This window comes from Phycodurus eques, chromosome 1 (genome assembly GCF_024500275.1).
Source record: "Phycodurus eques isolate BA_2022a chromosome 1, UOR_Pequ_1.1, whole genome shotgun sequence".
NCBI classification, from domain to species: Eukaryota; Metazoa; Chordata; class Actinopteri; order Syngnathiformes; family Syngnathidae; genus Phycodurus; species Phycodurus eques.
This window is the reverse complement of record NC_084525.1, coordinates 30,904,043-30,924,985: the sequence shown is the minus strand read 5'-3', so window position 1 is coordinate 30,924,985 and position 20,943 is coordinate 30,904,043. Positions and strand designations below refer to the sequence as shown.

The following is a 20,943-nucleotide window of genomic DNA, read 5'->3' as shown; positions in this document are numbered from 1 at the left end:
CCAAACATCAATCTAGCCTTGCTCGTTCCAATTCATTATGTATGAAGCGGGCACTTAAATTGTTAGCGGGCTCCTGCTCAGCGTTTTAGTTTAGCAGCTAATATGGATTATTTCATTAGTAAGAATTGCTGAAGCTGCCTCTTCCAACAGAGCTTTTCCTTCTCAGCTACATCTACATGCCTGCTGTAATAAATCATTTAGCAAAGCAGCAGTAGGGAAGCCTTCTTTTTTGTTGTTGCTCCCATTTAGAATACAGCAATGCTACAGGCAAAGGCTTCAGCCTACTTCGCTAACCAAAACACCAGAATTATCTCCGTCAAAAAAGAAAATCCAAATCAGTCCAACTCGTGTGTGTCATAAAAATAAACCCCAAGTTTAAATGTGTCGGATTGTAACAAAGTGAAACATCTGAAGGAAAACACAGTGGTCCTATTATTTTGTGCTTTTTATGACACCAGCTAAGAGAGAGACTCTAAAGTTTCCCTCTGGGTCATATTTAAGTTTACAGAATATTTCTTTTGACAAGTTCTGCTAATTATTTGACCATGTTAGTCTAAAAATATTTCACTACGTAGTCTTTGGGATTTTCATTTGCAGAATATAAATATACAGTATACGTATCTGATTAAAGTTTTGAAATGTGTCAATAACTGCATACATTTTAATCTTATTAAAAAAGCATGAACTTTTATTATTGTATAGTCACACAATTAGACTTGTCGAGAAATGTACCAGACCCAAAGTCACATTCAAAAGGATATAGATTTTGTAAACGATTCCATAAAGCTTTGCAAATGTTTAATATGCACACCACGCGATAAGATAAGACACGACGCGATAAGTCGGCAGGACAACGCCTGCAAAACACGCTGTAGCATGTCTTGCGTAACATTCTCCAGCGCCCCTGCTTGTACCGGCTCACTTGCATGAGGCAGGGCCGCCCCCTCAAAACATAATTAATAATTAGTAATTTCAGCATGAAAATAAATATGGTGTGTGCTATAGTTTTTGATATTTGGGGTATTTTCTTGAGAGCATTTCACAGAAAAAAAGTATATGTCACCTTCACATTTAGCTTCTAAACACCTTGTTAAAATTTTAGATAATTTGAGCAAGAATTGGCGATATTATTGGACGACTAAATTATGTAAAACTTTTTGTGACACCTTTTATGAGACTATTTAAATAAATTCAAAAGAATTATATATTTTTTTCCACTTTGTCCAAACCCACTGGTAACTTTAACAACAGAAAATAGAAAGAATAAACCAATGACTACTTCTAACAGAATGATAGCCCGAGAAAAGTATGGAGAAGGAAAAGGTCACCTCATGACCCATTTGAGTTTACTATTTATGCACTGTTGCTTTGCAAGTATCTCCATGGAGGAAACTCAAAATTTTGTTATGTCCATGGGCTCCTCACTTTAGGCAGTCATTGGCTGCAAAGGATTTGCATTCAGGTTTTACAGATTATGCTTAAATTGAGCTATCCCAATTGTCCAAATGCTTTTGAGTCACTGAAAATACGAGTCACTCTCCTAAACATTATATTTTTGTGAAACCTCCTAAATTAAGCTTTATGTCTAAACTTCAACCACAATGTGATTGTTTTATTTTGAATTAAAATGTTGGCGCAGTTAAGCAAATAAAATGTGCATTGTTTACTCTGAACTGTGAGTAGATTATTGAGGAACTGGCAATTATCGTCTTTGAAAAGGGATCAACTCCACAGGTGCTTCGCTCTAAGTAGGTTAAGCCAAGAAATGACCTGAGATTTTCAACACTCAATCTTAAAACACACACGGACAGATTGGTCTCTTGTGTGTTTACCTTGCATTACATTAGAAGCCATCTGCGCCACAACAGCACCATATGGATGCCTGTCAACAGAGCCCTGGATTTAGTCCAGTAAGCAGGCTCGCTGCTCTGTGAGCGGACGCTAGAACATAGCGCTTAATGTGGCAATGTGCTAATCTTCCTGATGAGGAAAGCTAGTGAATGAGTCATGTGCCACAACAGTACTACAGGTGTTTACTATTAGTCAAAGTGCCTAGAGTGCCTTTTCATAAATTGTTGTGTACAAGTAGATACAACTTCAGTCTCCAGTGGCCTACTAAGCCTAGTGACTCTCAATTAATTGCTCATGTTAATATACAATGCATGGTCTGTTTAAAGTTGCCAACTTTCATCGCCTACATGTATTAAAATGGATTTAAGAATTCTATAGATCGTTGTTACATTGAACTATGAACTGAAAACAGTAGCGACAAAAGTACAGATGCTTTTTTTTTCCCATTTCTAATTGTTAAAAGTTGTAATGGTTACCAAAATAAACTATACCATGAACAGTTAGCAACCGTCGGATGGGATACAAACATACAGTATGTTATGGCGTGAGCGAGTAAAGCTTAAAACAATGTAGTTGCAGTATGTAGGTCAGCTTGGCCCAATTCATTCACTGAATTTCACTCTTGTAAAAAGTAAGATATAGGGGAAACTATCAGCATGAACAACAACAAACAAATAGTAAACCAACTGAAGACACATTACAAAATGACGACATCCTGCACTGTACCTTGAACATCTTTTTAACCTTCTGTCGGGGTAGGTTGACGTTGAGTTTATGCAGGAGTTGGAGGACCTCACTGATGCTTAGGCTCCCATCGCCATTCTTGTCTGCCTCTGTGAAGGTCTGTTTTAGCCATGTAATATCAAGCAATATTAAAGAAAGTTTGCATAAATATATAGGGAAATGTACAGAACAGTCCAGTTGCAATCAATTCACTGCCCTGAGAATGAAATGACCTGGATGAATGAGAATATTCACCGTTCCAATATTTATGATTTTTTTAATTTATTTATTTATTTATTTATTTATTTTTTAAATGGTGCAAAGTAGAATACATATTTAAAACTACATGCAACAAGTCAGCAAACAATACAATTGAAAGGATATTGGTCTCGAGTGCGCTGCCTCTTGGCCAGGCTGTCCTCGTCACTGATGCCAGCCATTAGGTATTTGAGGCCTGTGATCCAGGTTCGTGCTTCTTCACCGGTACCAGACACAAGATCCAGGGACTCCATGTGCTCTCCGTAGTACAAGGTGAAGCAACAGTTGGGGTCAAAGCTGCCCTCAGCATAACGTTGGAAGATCTCAGACTGCTTCCCCTCACACACTTCCCGAATGGAATCTATGGAGACTGGTGGAGGAAACAGAGAAGAATAAGAATCTTAGTTTTTTTTCATTGTTGTCTTTTGTGTGTGAATGAAAGGCTTTAGAAGAGTCTCTACATCAGGGGTGTGAAACTTATTTTTGTCACGGGCCACATCGTAGTTATGACTTCCCTCGGAGGGCCGCTGCGACTGGGAACTCATATAAATGAAAGATTGCCACATATATTCTAATTACATCTCAATGGTATTACACTAGAACACAATGAGCAATTTTGATTTGCTTTCGCGGGCCACATAAAATGATGTGGCAGGCCAGATCTGGCCCCTGGGCCACCAATTTGACACATGTGCTCTACATTAAGGACAATAGACACAGTAATTATTTTTGAGAGAAAATAAAATACATTATTAATTGTTAAAATTATGTAATGTCCAGCAGAATGTTCCAGTTTTCTATAGATTTGGAAAATGTGCTTATCATACATAACAGTTGCTCACACTTGGTTGATATACCAGTAATACTCAGGAGACTCACCAGCACAACAAGTACACAAAGAGGACAGTTGTTGAGAAAGAATACAGAATACATTTTCGTACCGGTCAAAATGTGGCCACTCCATCTCATGCAATAACTTGAGAAAGGATATGCAGATTTTTTACTGGTACTGAATACTCCATTGAGTACAGTACATTTATTTTTACTTAAGACCACAACATGTAGAAAAAGATCTAATTTTTGTTCTCTACATGCCGTATTAGAAAAGAACATGGATGCCGGATGTCATGTGTTTTGGATAAGCACCGTGTTCATTCACATGACACATGACAAGAATGAAACATTGCTGACATACTCATCCATACATAATGCACCGGTATAGCTCAACTTTCAATTATGCACCATACTAGCCAAAAAAGTAAACTAACCTTACAAGTGCATAATATATTCTCAACCAGACACTTGATATCCTGCTGCGGTATACTGTATCCTCCCATGTGGCTTTCACAAAGGGTAGAATGTTTTTCCTCAACGCAGCTCATAAATAATACACCAATATACACCAGGTTACTGTGAAGTAAAGTAATTTTTATAAACTCCAGTGGAGTGATTATTCTATTAGACACCACAGCATGATACCAGACTTTCATTGACACTTGCAGTGTTGCTGCAGTGAACCCTATATATGAATGAGAGGCCTCACTCGATGCATTTAAAAAAAAAAATGTTTATTCATCTGAATTGGTCAAACTGTTTATCTTGTATAGTTCTTAAAAAAATCATCAAACAGCATCGAACAGGGGGAAATGTTTTGAAGGTTAAGAGACATTTATTTTCCATTGTCTCAAAAGAAACTAATAAAATACAACAATTACTTCCAATATAATTTGCAAAACAAATGTGTTTATTTTATTTATTTTTTACAAATAGTGATAAGTGTGTGTAAGAGTTTTGGCAGATTAAATCGGATGAATAATTACGCTTACTTAAACGTATTAAATCCAGGGTTAGCGAGGAGAGCAATTGTCAAAAAAAAAAATTGTACCGGCATTACCAGAAAACGAGCAACCCTTTATTGCTCAGTGACTGTTTTTTGTCAATGTCTTTATGTCCCAAATGTATTCTCTGTCAATTGACTGTCTGTTGTCGTACTGGAGCGGCTCCAACTACCGGAGACAAATTCCTTGTGTGTTTTATGGACATACTTGGCAAATAAAGATGATTCTGATTCTGAGAGAGAGAAAGCAAGGAAAGAAAAATGAGCCTCCATAGGGAACCAATACATGACGCTGCTGCTTTCTTATATTCTACTACACTATTGGAAAGGTTTAGGCTGACAGAAAGCTGCAAACGTGTCTCTCATTAATAATTGTGGCATAAACCGTACATACATAGGGTAGATAGCAGGTCCACCAAAATGAGATCCTGTTTAGTGGGCAGAAGCACATACCGTAATAAATTTGGCCTTTGTAAAATGTATTAGGCCCATAACGTAATAACTAGCCGATAATCAGTGATGCCGGTAACGCGTTACTTTGTAACACGACTCCAAAATTCCGCCTTATTTAGTAACGAGCAAAGTAACGTGTTACTTTCCCCGGGAGAGTAATCAGGCTGCAGTTACTTTTTCAAACCAGCAATAGTTACTTTTGAGTTATCCATGTCTCTCACCAAGTCCTGATTTGTGGCTGCTGGTGACTTGAAAAATCGCAGTCCAGCCATTCAATAGCATTTAACCATTCCCGCAGACCGCTGATTTCGCAATAAACGGAATAAAGCGATTGGGAGGTAACTGTTGATTCCACAATGCACTGTGACGGTGCAGTACCATAAAAGTGCAAAGAAATGCACAATTTCACTATTGCCACACATTTGTTGTTATTTCCCTTTCTAAAAGGTGTATTTGATTGTTGTTACTTTTTTATTTACACATTAAGAATACAGTTTTACTGTCGTGTTATAAGCGTGCAATGCATTGTGGGTGAATTATTCATACCAAAATGCGCGGTTATAAATCGTCATACAATAAGGACTGACTCGCAGAAGGACTTGCTACACTTATCTTAAATATTTACAATGAAAAATGAGAACTAATGCTTTTTTGTACTGTGGATAAGTGATATTCCTGACACTTACGATTGTTGAAAGTAAATGAAAAGTTACTTTTTTTCTAACTTACATACTTTTGAAATCAACTAATCAGTCATGTAACTAAGTTACTTTTTCAAGGTAACTGTCGCAACACTGCCAATAACGTAATGAAAGTCCTGAACCTATATACACTATATTGCCAAAGGTATTCGCTCACCTGCATTGACGCACATATGATTTTAAGTGATATCTCATTCTAAATCCATATGGTTTAAAATAATGTTGGTCTGCCCTTTGCAGCGGTAACAGCTTCAACTCTTGTGGGAAGTCTTTCAACAAGGTTTAGGAGTGAGTTTATGGAAAGTTTTGCCCATTCTACCAGGAGCATATTTGTGAGGTCACAAACTGATGTTGGACAAGAAAGCCTGGCTCACTGTCCACTCGAAATCAACCCAAAGGTGTTCTATCAGGTTGAGGGCAGGACTCTGTGCAGGCCAATCAAGTTCATCCACACCAAATTCTCTCATCAACAGTATGCCTTTATGGACCTTGCTTTGTGCACTGATGCACAGACATGTTGGAAAACGAAGGCCTTCTCATCAAACATCAAATGTGCAACCTCACAAATGCGCTTCTGGAAAAACGGTCATAAAATACCCATAAACACACTCCTAAACATTGTGGAAAGCCTTTCCGCAAGAGTTTCAAATGTTTTAATTGCAGAGGGTAGACCGATGTCTTATTAAACCCTATGAATTAAGAATGGGATGTTACTTAAATTCATATCTGAGTATGTGTGTTATATATAGCTCTACCAAATTTTCCAATGTGAAAACAATGTCAGCTACCTAAACTGCAAAACTGTCTTTTAAATTCCGTAGGCCCCACCACTTTTACACCTGTTGCCAACAGCGCACGCATACAGATGTTAGAGTGAGTGAACACGCAATTTAGCACACGCTTTTTGGGATCGTTGAAAAGGATCGCAATCTTAGTCGATCTCCGACAACACACCCACTAACAGTGCGTGCAGTATGTTAGCTTGAACACGTACTTAACGCCTGTTATTTGGAAATTTAGTAAATCAGGCTCTGCTGTAAGTCTTATTTATTTGTGTATATTAAATATCTCTCTTAAAATATGACTGCTCACGTTTTTTTGTTTTTTTTACAAATAATGCTCTCTACTAAATTGTCTCTTAAGTTACATCCGATCCAGATCACCAGTAAAGTTAGTACCTGTAAATAAAAACTGAAGTGTTGATGTATTGTTTCATTTTCATCTTTTGACGTCTTTTCGACTTGGATGTTTGCAGTCTACAGCAAAAACAAAGAAATTGGACTTGCTCTTCCAATACTTTTGAAGGGTAGTGTAGTTGAAATTAATCAGTGCAGCAACTACCGCAAACCAGATATTCGTGTCATTTTCATTTTCCGTACCACTTATCCTCACTAGGGTCACGGACATGCTTGCGCCTATCTCAACTGACTCTGGGCGAGAGGACTGAAGCCTGCCCCATGAAATATTGCACAGTTTTCTCCATATATTGAATGAACACAGGTGTAAAGACAAAACAGCACTCACTCTTGGCCTTTTCATTCTTGCGTGACGGTCTCCAGCGGATGCAGGACTTGTGTTCGTCTAGATAGAAGAACCGCACCAGTCCCTTGGAGCTGCCACGGAGCTTCACCATCTGGGTACCCATCTGCATGGAACTCATACATTTCTCCACTGGACAGAAAACAAAACAGAGAAATTAGAGTGTTGAAAAGGTTGGAAAGTTAATTAGAAAAACAATCCCCTCAAAAAGAAAGCACACATGCCGTGCTGTTTTCACAAAGGAAAGTGCATGGTGTGTTATACGATATGAACAACGGGTGGTGCAAAGTAGATGCAATAGTACTATACTATTACTATACTATATTATGTCAGAAGCCTCAGGCATGGATCATTGGGAGAAGAAAGAAAGGTATGGATGGAAAACACCAATGTTGCAATATGATACAGTGTACGTCAACCGCTTAATCAAACAGAAAAACAAAACAAGCCACCCAGCGGTTTCGTTTTTCTGTGGGAAACCATCGACAATACAAGTCATCAGCCACAGTGAGAATAGAGGATATGTCCTTGACATTTTTCTCCGGGTGAAACGGTCAGTAACTCCACAGGAAGCTACTGGTGAATGGTAGAGCTAGACAAGCCCCAAGGCTGCAGGCATGCGACCTTCACAATAATTGTCAAATTTGGCAGCCTCAGCAAGCGCCACAATCTGAATAAGGATAACCAACTGCTAGTACATATGACCTTTAACAGGTCTCAGCTCACATCTCACATCAAAGGACCAAAAATGTAGTTTGACAAGAGTTTGTTGTGGTTTCAGACTGAACTAAGCTAAGGATGGGTTGTCTTTTATTTAGACATTTGGCAAATGAATTAGTCATTATACATTTGTTGTAGTCCCATTAATTACTCCTTGAAATTGTAGTTGTATTGCCCTTTAAGAAATGAACTAAACGAGAAAGAGCAAAGTGTGTGAGTTCAAGTGACTATTTAGTTAAGCAATTGCAGGGCTCTTGCTGTCAACAGTCTATGAACTTGTAGTCTCCTGTGTCTCCTCTGCACCTGCCGGCCACAGAAACAAGGCTAATGCGCAGGACAATAACATTTCTCCTGGCAGATAATATCATCAAAAACCTCCATAATGACATATCTCCAAGAAAACATGATATTCCAATTATACCTCTTATGTACTTGTTTAAATAAAAGAAGCGCAGCCTGAAGTGAAACTTCAGTTGAATGCACAAGTCAGCTATAACAACAAAAATATTCCTCAGGTTCTTCCTGAGCAATATGATCATGTCAACATGTTATATTCAGATGATAGGTGCCCAATGACAATCAGTCTAGCAACTAAAAACACACATGCTGCAGAGGTACCAATGCTGTGAGGTATTGTAGCATTACCTTTTTGATGACAGTGTATTTTGGCAGCAGACCACTCAAGCCTAAATTAGTATAATGTACAGTATTATTCATGATACAGCTTACTCAAGAACCTAGGCACACAAAATAATAAGATCAAATGCTGACAAAAATAATTCCATCCAAAAATGCATCTATCGATGAAGAACCTCATCCCAGATCAGTTTGGTGATTTATCTGTCAAGCGGGTAGTTGTAGTCTGGTAGAATGACACTGATGTGACCTCACATTTCCCTGTTAGATCGCCTGGCACATCCACACAGCCTGCTGAGAGAATTAATACTGAAGCTAACCCAGTGCCTAGGGCGAATTCATTACAGGGTGCCAAGTGAACCCAGATGCAGGCTCACTCACACACTTAAAAAGTATGCCAGCACAACCTAGCTTATATTATAGCACTCATAGCTCACCTTTAAGCAGCACATAGAGCGTGTATAAGACACAGTCCTAAAAAGGGTTCAGCTTGGCTCAGGTCAAGTGGTTGTCTCTCAATTGGAATGATACATCTTCAATTCCTTTTTACCTGCAATCCTGTTGAAGTAACCTTGACCAAGACACTGAATCCTGGTTACGTCTGTGTGTGAAATGGCCCATTTACTTCTGTTCATCATAAGCCATCATCATTTTGTCATTAATATAATTTGTATGCATTTTCAAATGGAGAGGGATGGAAAAAAGATAGGCATAATATATCAATTATTGAATGTCAGGAGGCAGCACGGTGGCCGACTGGTTAGAGCGTCAGCCTCACAGTTCTGAGGACCAGGGTTCCATCCCCGGCCCCGCTTGTGTGGAATTTGCATGTTCTCCCCGTGCCTGCGTGGGTTTTCTCCGGTTTCCTCCCACATCCCAAAAACATGCAAAAATTGGAGACTCTAAAGTGCCCGTAGGTGTGGATGTGAGTGCGAATGGTTGTTTGTTTGTATGTGCCCTGCGATTGGCTGGCAACCAGTTCAGGGTGTACCCCGCCTCCTGCCCGATGATAGCTGGGATAGGCTCCAGCACGCCCGCGACCCTAGTGAGGAGAAGCGGCTCAGAAAATGGATGGATGGATGGATGAATGTCAATGAATGTTAATCAATGTAATCATTTTATCAACACGCTGAATATAAGCTTTACTTTTTTTTAAAAAATGCAGAAACCAGTGAATTATATTTCCCAACAAGTTTGCTTAACATAGTAATAATTAACATACACCTTTGACGACATAAAATAAATGCAGTAATTCTGTATATTTTGCAGCCAAAACCAATAAAGAAAAATGTCTCCTTTCACAAACCACCCTACACCAGCAAAAAAATAATAATAATAATAATAATTGATGACAGTAAGAACTGCATAATGACTGATCAACGATTCATGTTATTTCAAAAATTATTCAAAGAGCAACAGCAGCAAAACAATAATAATGAGGGAAAACAGTCATTGGATGTTGAATGGGTTTCAAAGTAGTGCTGAAGGATGAAGAGGCAAGTTCCATAACCATATAATATGAAAGCATGTGCGTGTGTATGGCACGTTTCACGCAAACAAAAGAGCGGGAACAGAGAAAAACACAAAGTCTGCCACTCATGCCTGCAGTGGAAGGAAAATGTGGAATTAGCCCTGAATTTCATATAGCAGAAAGAGCACATCTGGAGCCTCAAGCAGGAACAGCTAACAGCTGGATGAAGTACTTGTGTTGACAAAATGTCCGCTAAAACATGAATATTGGCAACTTCATTACAATGTGGTCAACTCAAATTGTTTTCTATAACTTTGTTTAAAATGGCACTGATCTGTTTTTGTATGTAGTTACCTGATGTGGGGGGGGGGGGTTTGATAGATTTATTTTTTTCTATTTGTCAACAAAATTTAAATTTTGAATTAGAATTTGAAATAAAATAATCCAGTCAATATTTGTATTTGATTGAAATGAAATTACAATGTATAAGTACTCAGGCTACATGAGGAAATTTTTGTGGAGTCTTGTATTTATGAGTATTTTTAGTTACAGTTTTGAGTGTCCAAAATTGTAACTTTCATTATCAGACTGTTTATTTATTTATTATTATTTATAATTTTTTAGTTTAATAATCGTGATCATTTTTGTCACTATGATCACCATTTTCTTACCGTTTCATCTCTCTCTGTCTCTCACTTGCTTAATACTGACTTCACTCTGTGTTGTAGCTGCTAGCTGACTGCATCTCCTCATGTTTGGAGACTGTTATACAGCTCTGGGTGTTTTATCTTTTGAGCAGTAATCAATGAAATTAGTTGCTGTCAATTTGGTTGCAATGAGAACATGGCATGTCAGTTTTGAGTCAGGAATCTCAGAAACTCTCTTTTTACATTGACATTAATTTACATGTCCAAATCTACCCGGGTTTACATGATGTGCCCACAGTTAGCTTCCATCAAGGCCTCTACACCAAAATTGCACATTCTGCGAGAGAAAACAACCATTTCGAGACCTGTCAACCTACCACTGTGCAATGACGTGACTGGCATTTAATACAAAACCAAAATGATTCTTTAGATTAAGCCACTAAATCTCAGCCCAAATAATTCACAAATGAAGAAGCAAAGAAGTAGGTACCAGTTTCAATTAAGAAATACTATACTCACACGTGCAGGGTTGGGGAGTTTAAATATCAAATGTCATCAAATTCATATTTTGAGTTTGCATTATTGCTACAAGCCAGATAAGGCTTGTTATCACAACATATGTAGTATACTGTAAAACACAACATCGCAGTTTAACATTTCAGGGTGTGTAAAAACTATAATTTGGCAATTTTTTAATTTAGTGTGAATTTACATTTTTGGCTCAAATTTAAAACATTTGAAGGATGCACACAATCCTACTGTGCTAAATTACAGCAACATCAAAATCCTATAATTCCCTGATGTCAGGTTATTTAAAAAAACTGTGCTACACTCAATCTGACTCAAAGTCCCTAAGCATCGTTACCTCATTAATAATGTCATAGAGTTATGATATGACACTACAGTAGTGCAAGTTTCTTAACTTTTTTATCTCATTTTGAGTGAGTTATTCATAACTTATGGGATGAACCATCACATCATTATGCCACATCTGTTGCCTTGCCATGTACAGGTATATGCTTGTGCAGGAGAAAACATACAGCATGTTCTCTTCCATGCTCTGGTCAGGGAAGTTAACCATGCTCAAGCAGTCACACTTGTCAAACAATCCGCAGTTTAGGGGCCACTGGTGCTTGATTGCTGAGTCTAAGCGCACTCGAAAAGCAGAGGGGTGCAGAGAAAGGTTTGAGAAACTTTGCTACAGAGCAATTTCAAAGCTCTATACTGAATATTTTGGCTGGTCTACCAGTCCAACACATGTAAACACACTGGAAAGCCATCACATGTATATATTAACAGGGTACATCTCCCGAACAGCTTCTTGAGAAGACATACTCGATGTTTCCATCTAAAGAAATGATCCATATCGACACTTAAGTATAGACTACGAGACAAAACAACATTACATGGCAGGAACAGAGCTGCTCGAGGCAACAGCTGTCGCGGCTACGAGGAGGGCTTAAAATCAGGAAGCAGATGTAACTTTCTGAGGTTAAAGCCAGATTAGAAGTCTAGGTTGCCTCTGTGATGGGAGGATGCCATGGGTTTTCCTGCCAAAGTCACAGTATGACCCAAACAGGCCGAGTTAAGTTACTCTACACCATCGGAGCACCAGGTTAAGCCCCAGTGATTGCTTGCAGGCCATATGGGGCAGACCCAATGCACACACAGGTGATCTCTAGGTTCATTATTTTGCTGACGTAAAAGCAGCAAGCCGAATTACATAGGTAACATACAACAACATATAGAAAACACCAAAAGATGTAATAATAATAGTGTAATAACGTACATTAAGGCCACTGCAATGCTAGAGTTTATGACATTAAAATAGTCTTAATTGACAAGGTTTGGTGATAGCTGACCTCTTTTGAGTAATCTTGCCAACAGACAGCCAGATCAGCAAGCAGCTTGTGACCTGGATTGTTCATGCCATGAATTAGTCTTGCTAAACATGCAACATTGGATCACAATGTATTTCTTTATCCATTGTAGCAATTGCATGCAATCTCCTGTAAAACAATTATTTCATTATGGTCATGAAATAAATGTTAGGCTCCACATAACATGTAGTAAAAAGATATTAAAGATGAAACAACTTCACCCACACCATATTCTGTTTGGTAACGTAAAGTCAAAGAAACGATCAACGTTGATGGTCAACCATACTTCCAGTGAGTGTTAACATTGGCCCATTTATCGTCATCAAGAATTATAATTTGTGTTGGGTACAATGCAATCTAGTAATATTTTGTGTAACAAGTAAGCACTGCAAACTGCTCCACTTGGGTATCAGAAGCTTTGTTTGGGAATGTTGTGCATGAACAGTATGTTACATCTAAGTTTAGCACAAAATGTCTATCCCATACCCATCCCTTACCGATGTAGCCAAGCCTCCACTTTGAGAAGGCTACAATGCTGCTTCCAATCCAGAAGAACTCATCCAGCACATAGCATGATTTGGATTCAGCCACCTCCTTGTCATTGAAGGAAAAAGCTCCTTTGGCTGGAGGTCCAGGCATGTCAACAGTGGACACAGCAGCTGAATACATCCGGGCCGAAGACACTGGGCCGATGGACAGGAAGTTGCTCTTCTTGTGGATACTCATTGAAAATAATGTTAATTTTAAATTGGCTGGATATTATTCTCTCAGTTGTCAGTCATCTGAAAATGTTTTATTGAGACTGTTGAGTCGACATCTCCGTTACGATCGCTCACTGGTTGGTTCCCATTTTCAATGTACAATCTGAAGAGAAAAAAAGCCCACAGGAAGACTTCCTCTCGCTGACTGTTTAGAATCAACAGTTGGTCAATAATCCTGCAATGTTATTGCTTTCGCAACCCTGCTTATTGCACTGCCATCTCCTTAATATTCCTCCATCGAAAAGACCCAAAAGAAAAGAAAAATCTCCAGCAGCAGTTTGTTTTCAAATCTGCAGATTATCTCCATTCTGTACCATTATTTCTTTTTACCCGCCTCACCGGTGCTGAAATTGCTGAAGTCTTCTGAAAGTGGCAGCAGTGTCGGTCGGACAGGTAGAAGAGAGGTGGAAGCACAGCGCACAAATTACAACTGCGGCATGTGTGTGGTAGGTGGAAATCCTAAATCCCTTTGGAGCCATAATCCCAGTCTAGAAGATTTGCTAATGGTGTTGAGCGAAACAGAATGACCCACAGAAAAAGAAGGTAAAGAGGCTAACTCTGAAATAAATGACTGCAGATTAAAAAAAATAAAAGCTTCATTTAACGATAACAAAGTGTTTGCTTTGGAGGTCTGTGGACATATAGAGCATGTGAGGCAAGAAAAATCCATTACCAACTCAGCATTTCTGCCTGCTATATAATCCATTCTTTGAATAAAATTGAAAAGACAATAAATATTTTTTTCAAATGTTAACCAGTCTTCTCTTGTTTCCAATGTGGCTTCATGTTCATTAGTAGTGAATTATTTGTGTAAAGTATTTTGTCAGTCAAAGGGTTTAGATTAAGCATAAATGAAAGTGATAAGTGTCTGAATCACTGAGTGACGATATTCAAATTCACTAATTTCATGATGTTGGCCTTTCAAGCTCAAACCACCACAGCACATACACCGTGTCACAAGCATCAATTGTTGACAGAAACAGGTCAGGGTGTGATGTGGTAGTCCGAGCACGTTGAATGGTGTCAAAGTATATTAGAGGGAGGACAACTACCACAGGGAGGGAGAAAGACTACCACACAAACTGGTACGAACACACTTGTGAGAGAGGAATTGAAAAATGGATGGATTTATAACAAAGTACGTACATATAAGGCTGTTCACAGAAACATTGAAAAGAATAACGGAAAATAAATCACCCACCACTTCACTGTGTATTGTCTGGCCAAAGATCCAGCAGTAGTCAAACAGTTTTCTCTGCATTCTATCAATTTGTCAGAATGTTTCAAACATCCTGCCAACTCCTGGAAAAACCCAATATGACAGTTTCTCATTTCGCATCATTTAAGTTGCTTGAGCACTTTGTCTCTTGGCCTATGATGCTCCTCTACACCCAGTTTCATAGAAATTGGCCAATTTTTATTGTTAGGTAGTTTTTGTGTCTCACACACACACACACACACCCCCACACACCAGCTAAATACGACCTCCTTGCAGAATGTAATTGGGCTGAATTTAGACTACGCGGTTTAACTGGCCCAATTCTGATTATTTTTTTCCCATGTGGTACTTTGCATATCTGTCATGGCAAGGTAAGTAAAAAATAAAATAAAAGGAAAACAACAAAAACAAGTGATATCTTGTTTTAAACTAAAAATGTAAATGTAACATTTTGAACAGGAATGAGGTCTTTTAAACGGAATTAGATTTATAATCCAATTTGAGCCAGCTGTGAAAAGACATAAATTGATCAAGCATAACATTAATCCAATTATTTTGTTCAACAAAGTAATTTCAGATTATATCCTTGAATTGTTTAAATGTGTAATCCGGGTTTAGTGGCCAGGACAACACTACCATCCATTAACACCAAAGTGAAGGACTAACAATAAAATGTCAAAAGCCACACTGCCTACTTGGTGCCCATAAAGTACAATATGAACAGGTTTCACAATATTACTCAGTTCTCCAAGGGCTTTTCTTAACTGGCACAAACTAGTAACCCGGGGAGATTTGTCACAACGATTTGGTTAGCTGGTGCTATTCTTTTCATATGACTGGAGTCCCTAATCTCACCAACTCTTTCTCTGGCAGGAGTTACAGAACTACACACCAGAAGCTAGACAGTAGCCCAGTACAGTATTTATTTACTATTATCATTATCCCCTGGCCACACACCTAAACGGCTGTTGACTGTGTTACTTTCACTTTTCACACTATAAAACATCATTGTGTATCAGAATTACTGGACTGCATGCACATATACATACGTATGTATTTATTTACAACAATTATATATGCTTACACTGTATATTTTATACAACTACACCGAGTTACAGCAACAGTCATCAACTAGTTCCGTGTGTCGTGTACTTGGAAAATAAAGATTTTGATATCTGCTTGCACGTTCCATGACGTTAAGTACAGTGCCGCAGTTACAGAAGCCTTTTGCTCGTGCCTTCCTGTCAACATCAAAATTGTGGAATATTTACAAAATTTACATTTGACAAAATAACAATTCGTAATGCATGTAGTTCTCCTAACTACTCTGCACGTGTGTATGTTTATACTTCCTGGAGGAGAACTATGACACATTATAGTTTATTTTCTGTTCATTGGTTTGAAGTGCTGTGACTCTGCAAATCACAATCCAGTAAATGAGACTCGTCATGTTCACGATGTCAACAGTCTTTTTCTGGAACTTTAACAACACTGACCTCAGCAGCAGGAGTCTGAGCACCGTTCACATGCCAGATGTCTGATCTAATTCACACAATTCATCACCACTGAACTAACATAACAGGTTTTTTGCAAAGGCCAAGCAAACTCACACTAATTATTTTTTTAGAATTAAAAATCAGGGGACACTTAGGTGCATACACCCACCACACTAGATACAGGCTTTTCATAAAAAATATACTGAGGATTTCAATAGCTCTTTTAAGACATTCCATATTTTTTGTTTTATGCACCTTTGAACATAGATGAAATAAATTAATAAATGTCTCCAAGTGTTATGAAGTGTTAATGAGTTTTGTCTTGCATACATGAAACAAGAGCTGCTGTCTTACACACAAAACATGAGCAAATGTGAGCCTGTGTTTATAAATTGATCCACATCTGGATCATAATCCAAAGTTAATCAGTTTGACAAACAAGCGACCTACATTTTCATCCAACCCTTGAGCATACTAGACTAATTATTAAAGGCTCTTGACATTATCTTATGAAACACAAATAAACAGCCCCTGCAGTCTATTGAACTGACACAGGCAGAGTGATGATTCAAATGAAAAATCTGCACACAAATAACCGTCTCATAGATCCCTCGCACTAAAATCAAAACTATAAGTGTCATCAGTGCAGCATGATGACAGGATTCATTTCAAGCGCATTGCATTATCAGTTATGCTCAAACTTCGAGAAGTAGGACACCACTACCATTAGATCACCTCTGTCCAATTAAGGATTCTGTCACCAGCGAGTGCTGAATAAGGTTTTACCTTCCCACTGTGTTATCTATAATTCGAGAGCGTTCCGGACTGACCTGAAATCGTGTGGACTGATCCGGATCAGCAGAGCCTTCCTGGAGTGCAGAGCAAGGCTGCAATCCACTCAGCTGTCACTTTAGTCGCGTTTGAAAACACGCTGGCCAGCAATCACTCAGTTCCCATGACTCATTCTCCAGCCTTTCATTCATAAAACGCGCCTTAGTACCCGTTTAGAAGACGTGTGAAATCAGTGAAGCGAAAGTGCGAACGCAGATTGAATGCTCATCTGCATTTATTATTGAGTCATAAAAGTGACAAGTGTTCGAGGGGATTTTAAAGAAAAATGGGCAAAGAATATATAGATAACTCACCATGACCACGTGGTTTGCCTTTTTTGCTTTTTCCACTTGGACATATTGCAACGCTGTTTTCAACAAGTAGGTCAAAGGGCGATTTACTGCGCAGTCTTCTAACTTTTGACCAAGTGACGTATATATGAATTTTCGAAGGCTTGTCGTGAAACCAATGATGCGTTGCCTCATATAAATAATGAATGTGTGGCATGTTGAATGACGACAACGACGTGGAACTCCATTCAAGTTTACGTGCGTCCTGCGGAAACACCATGCAGCGAAGCAACGTTCCATGACGTCATGAACCAGGAAGCTTAAGGACATGCAATATCAAGTATGTCGCATTCGGGGGCACGTGGAAAACGGGATAATGTAAACTCTAAAATAATGTTCAAATGTTTACTTCGAAAAACGCCTATTTACCTATCGTCAACGGATTAACAGGAAGACAAAATTTACTCATATATTTATTAACACTTAAATCTATAAATCATTTTCACTTTTTTTTAATAAACAATTGTCTGCTTCCGGGTGACTACCGCCGACCTGAACTGAAACTTTAAATAATGACAAACAACATGTTGTGTTTTGTGTTGCACTGGCAGATTAAGTTTTAGGTTTTTTTGTTTTAGTTTTTTTTTCCTTCAAAAAAAGTAATTAATCCGGCTGACCTGTGCGTGAGGAGGATACATCTAGCCTAATGTCATAAATAGTTGTACAGATGATCGTAAAACAGTTTAGCAGCGCAGTAGTCACTTTTAGAGTGTGTCATGGTCTGTGTTTTGGTTTGGGTTGTGTTTAGTTTTGTTCCATGTTTGTCGTGTGCTCATTAGGTTGTTGTGTCAACCTGTTCTCGTCTACCTTGTGTCAACCAATCAGCTCTCTCCAGCCACTCGTGGCTTGTCCAGGTGTTCCTCGTTGTCTCGTCAATCTGTTTGTATTTAGTTCCCTGGTTTCATTCACTTCTTGTCGGTTCATTGTCGTTGTCTTTGCATTATGTCATTGTCAGGTGTCATTCTCCCTATCTGTTCTATGTCCGACTCACCAGTGATAGTTTGTTTCCAGTTTTAGGTATTTAAGTATTTCTTTGTTACTTTGGTTTGGGTTGTGGGACTTTGTTTAGTTTTGCATTATCCACGTTCCTTGTTGGCTGTTTTTTGAAGATTAAATATTATTTTTTTGAGACTCCCGCACTCCTGCCTTGCCTCCCTGCTTCCCTGCACTTAGGTCCTCCATGTTCTTGCCTTGCGTTCCTCGCCTTCGACCAAACCCGAAATGTGACATCCAGCTCGCCTGCAACTACAATGAGCGCACGACAAACATGGAACACATGAAAACATGGAACAAAACTAAACACAACCCAAACCGCAGACCATGACAGAGTGACAGATGAGGACCCAAACGTCCATCATCTGGTTTGTGGAAGGCATTTTGCTATATGCATAAAATGTTTGGTCGGATTGCCTTTGAGTTGTTTCGCAAAACAGAAGGGCTATTGGCTAGCCTGCTAGTAGATGACAGTTTCACAGTAATAACAGCACATCTGTGCCATTAATCCGAGTAAAAGAAAGGCAATTAACCAGTTTCTCATTGATCATGTTATGTTTGAATTTCCATCAAGTTTATTTCGAACCAATTTATAGTTGAAATGTAAATTACGGGGTGGCACGGTGGTCAACTGGTTAGAGCGTCAGCCTCACAGTTCTGAGGACCCGGGTTCAATCCCTGGTCCCGCCTGTGTGGAGTTTGCATGTTCTCCCCGTGCCTGCGTGGGTTTTCTCCTCCCACATCCCAAAAACATGCATTAATTGGGGACTCTAAATTGCCCGTAGGTGTGAATGTGAGTGCAAATGGTTGTTTGTTTGTATGTGCCCGGCGATTGGCTGGCAACCAGTTCAGGGTGTACCCCGCCTCCTGCCCGATGATAGCTGGGATGGACTCCAGCACGCCCGCGACCCTAGTGAGGAGAAGCGGCTCAGAAAATGCATGCTTGCATGCATGTGTTTCATTGAAAACAAAAACAGTTCTAGAGAATAAATCCACTAACATGTACAGAGCTCCAGGCATGATATGGGTATTTTATTTTGGCCACAATGCACACAAAAAGCTAATATATGACCACAAATAGGTGTAATTTGCACACAAAATACTAATTGGTGGGTTTGTTATCATTCCGATTAACAACTAAAGCCTGGATCTGACTACAAGACAAATTTGGTCTTTCACGATTGCACTATGTCAGACACCTGCCATAAAATCTTACCGTATCTCGGTAACACTAAACGACAAGTATTTCCGATACCCCGGTCTACCGGTTTTTACGATCACTGGGCTTTACGATCACTGGGCTTTATCTTGTCCAATCAAACACTGTCGGGGAGACGGGACCTGCAAACGGGTCACCGGTCAACACGATCGGATACAAACGTTACCCTGGTTACGACACCAACAATGAATTGCACCAATGGATTGTGTGTGTGGGGATGAAACAAAATGAGGAAAAATTTGTGGTGGTCATCACCAGTGCTAGGGAGAGGACGTTCATTCAAGAATTGCTTGAGGTACCTTCAGGTACTTTTAATACGATACGGCTCGAAAACCTTTATGTATCTTAGCAAGCTAGTGCTAGCACTAACGGTTGTACGTAAACATGCCTGTGTTCGGATGAATCATGCTCTAAAGCTTCCGTAAACATTTGACTGTGCGCGTGAATAAATGTTGACAACGGCGACCAAGTATGTTGACAACAGCAAACATGGAAGGCAATGCACCAGTCACAATACACAATCCTATTACTCGACGTCAAGGTCCGTTGTCGGAGAGTTGTTGTTAATATGTTACACTACACGGAAGAAAAAAAAAAAAGGAAGAAGAAAAAATCAAACGTTAGACTTTTCATGTTGGTGTCATAGGGCTATCGTAGGACCCGATTGTTGGTTGTAGATTATATCACACTACAAGAGGTTATGTCGTTCCGACAAAATACGTCAGGCGTGATCTGGGAAATCGCTTGCCGTAGCTAATTGGGCCGATATCGGGGATAAAATCCTGTAGTCTGATTCAGGTAGAAGCAAATGGTGTGCACCTTTGCTAGAAAATGCGATTCCTGGTGTCCTTAAGGAAGGTGTGCCTTCTCCAGACAGCATGTTTCAGCTCCTTCCACAGATGTTCAGTAGGGTTTAGATCTGGGTTCATCGATGGCCACTTCAGAATATTCCAATGTTTTGTTCTTAGCCATTCTCTGGTGTTTTTAGCATGTGTGTTTTGTCTCATTATCCTGTTGGAAGGCCCATGACTAGTAGCCCAAGTTTTCTAACACTGAGCAACACCTTTAACTCCAGAATGTCGTGATAGTGTTGAGATTTCATTGTACCCAGCACAGATTCAAGACATCATGTGAGGTATGCAGCAAAACAGAACAAAACTGAGCCTCCTTTAAGTTTCAAAACAGGTACCATATTTTCACGACCATAAGGTGCACTTAGAAGTCTTAAATTTTCTCCAAAATGGACAGGGTGCCTTATAATGTGGCACGCCTTATGTGTGCACCGAGTTCCAAAATCTGTAAATGTTGTTGTGTAACTTTAATGAGCGCTCCGCTTGACTGACTGGGAGCATTTCCTG

The 20,943-nt window shown here is 39.2% G+C and overlaps 1 protein-coding gene across 1 annotated transcript in view; it reads right to left on the bottom strand.

The window, feature by feature from the left end:
• plch2a (phospholipase C, eta 2a) overlaps window positions 1-13,902 on the bottom strand; it is a 59,117-nt gene extending 45,215 nt beyond the window's left edge. Inside the window, exons 1-4 of the mRNA XM_061687473.1 lie at window positions 13,214-13,902; window positions 7,348-7,494; window positions 2,959-3,202; window positions 2,578-2,707 (exon numbers count right to left, since the gene is read on the bottom strand). Coding sequence (XP_061543457.1) covers window positions 2,578-2,707; window positions 2,959-3,202; window positions 7,348-7,494; window positions 13,214-13,442 — 750 coding nt within the window. The 5' untranslated portion in view covers window positions 13,443-13,902. The remainder of the gene's footprint in view (window positions 1-2,577; window positions 2,708-2,958; window positions 3,203-7,347; window positions 7,495-13,213) is intronic.
• Between the last annotated feature and the right edge of the window lie 7,041 nt (window positions 13,903-20,943).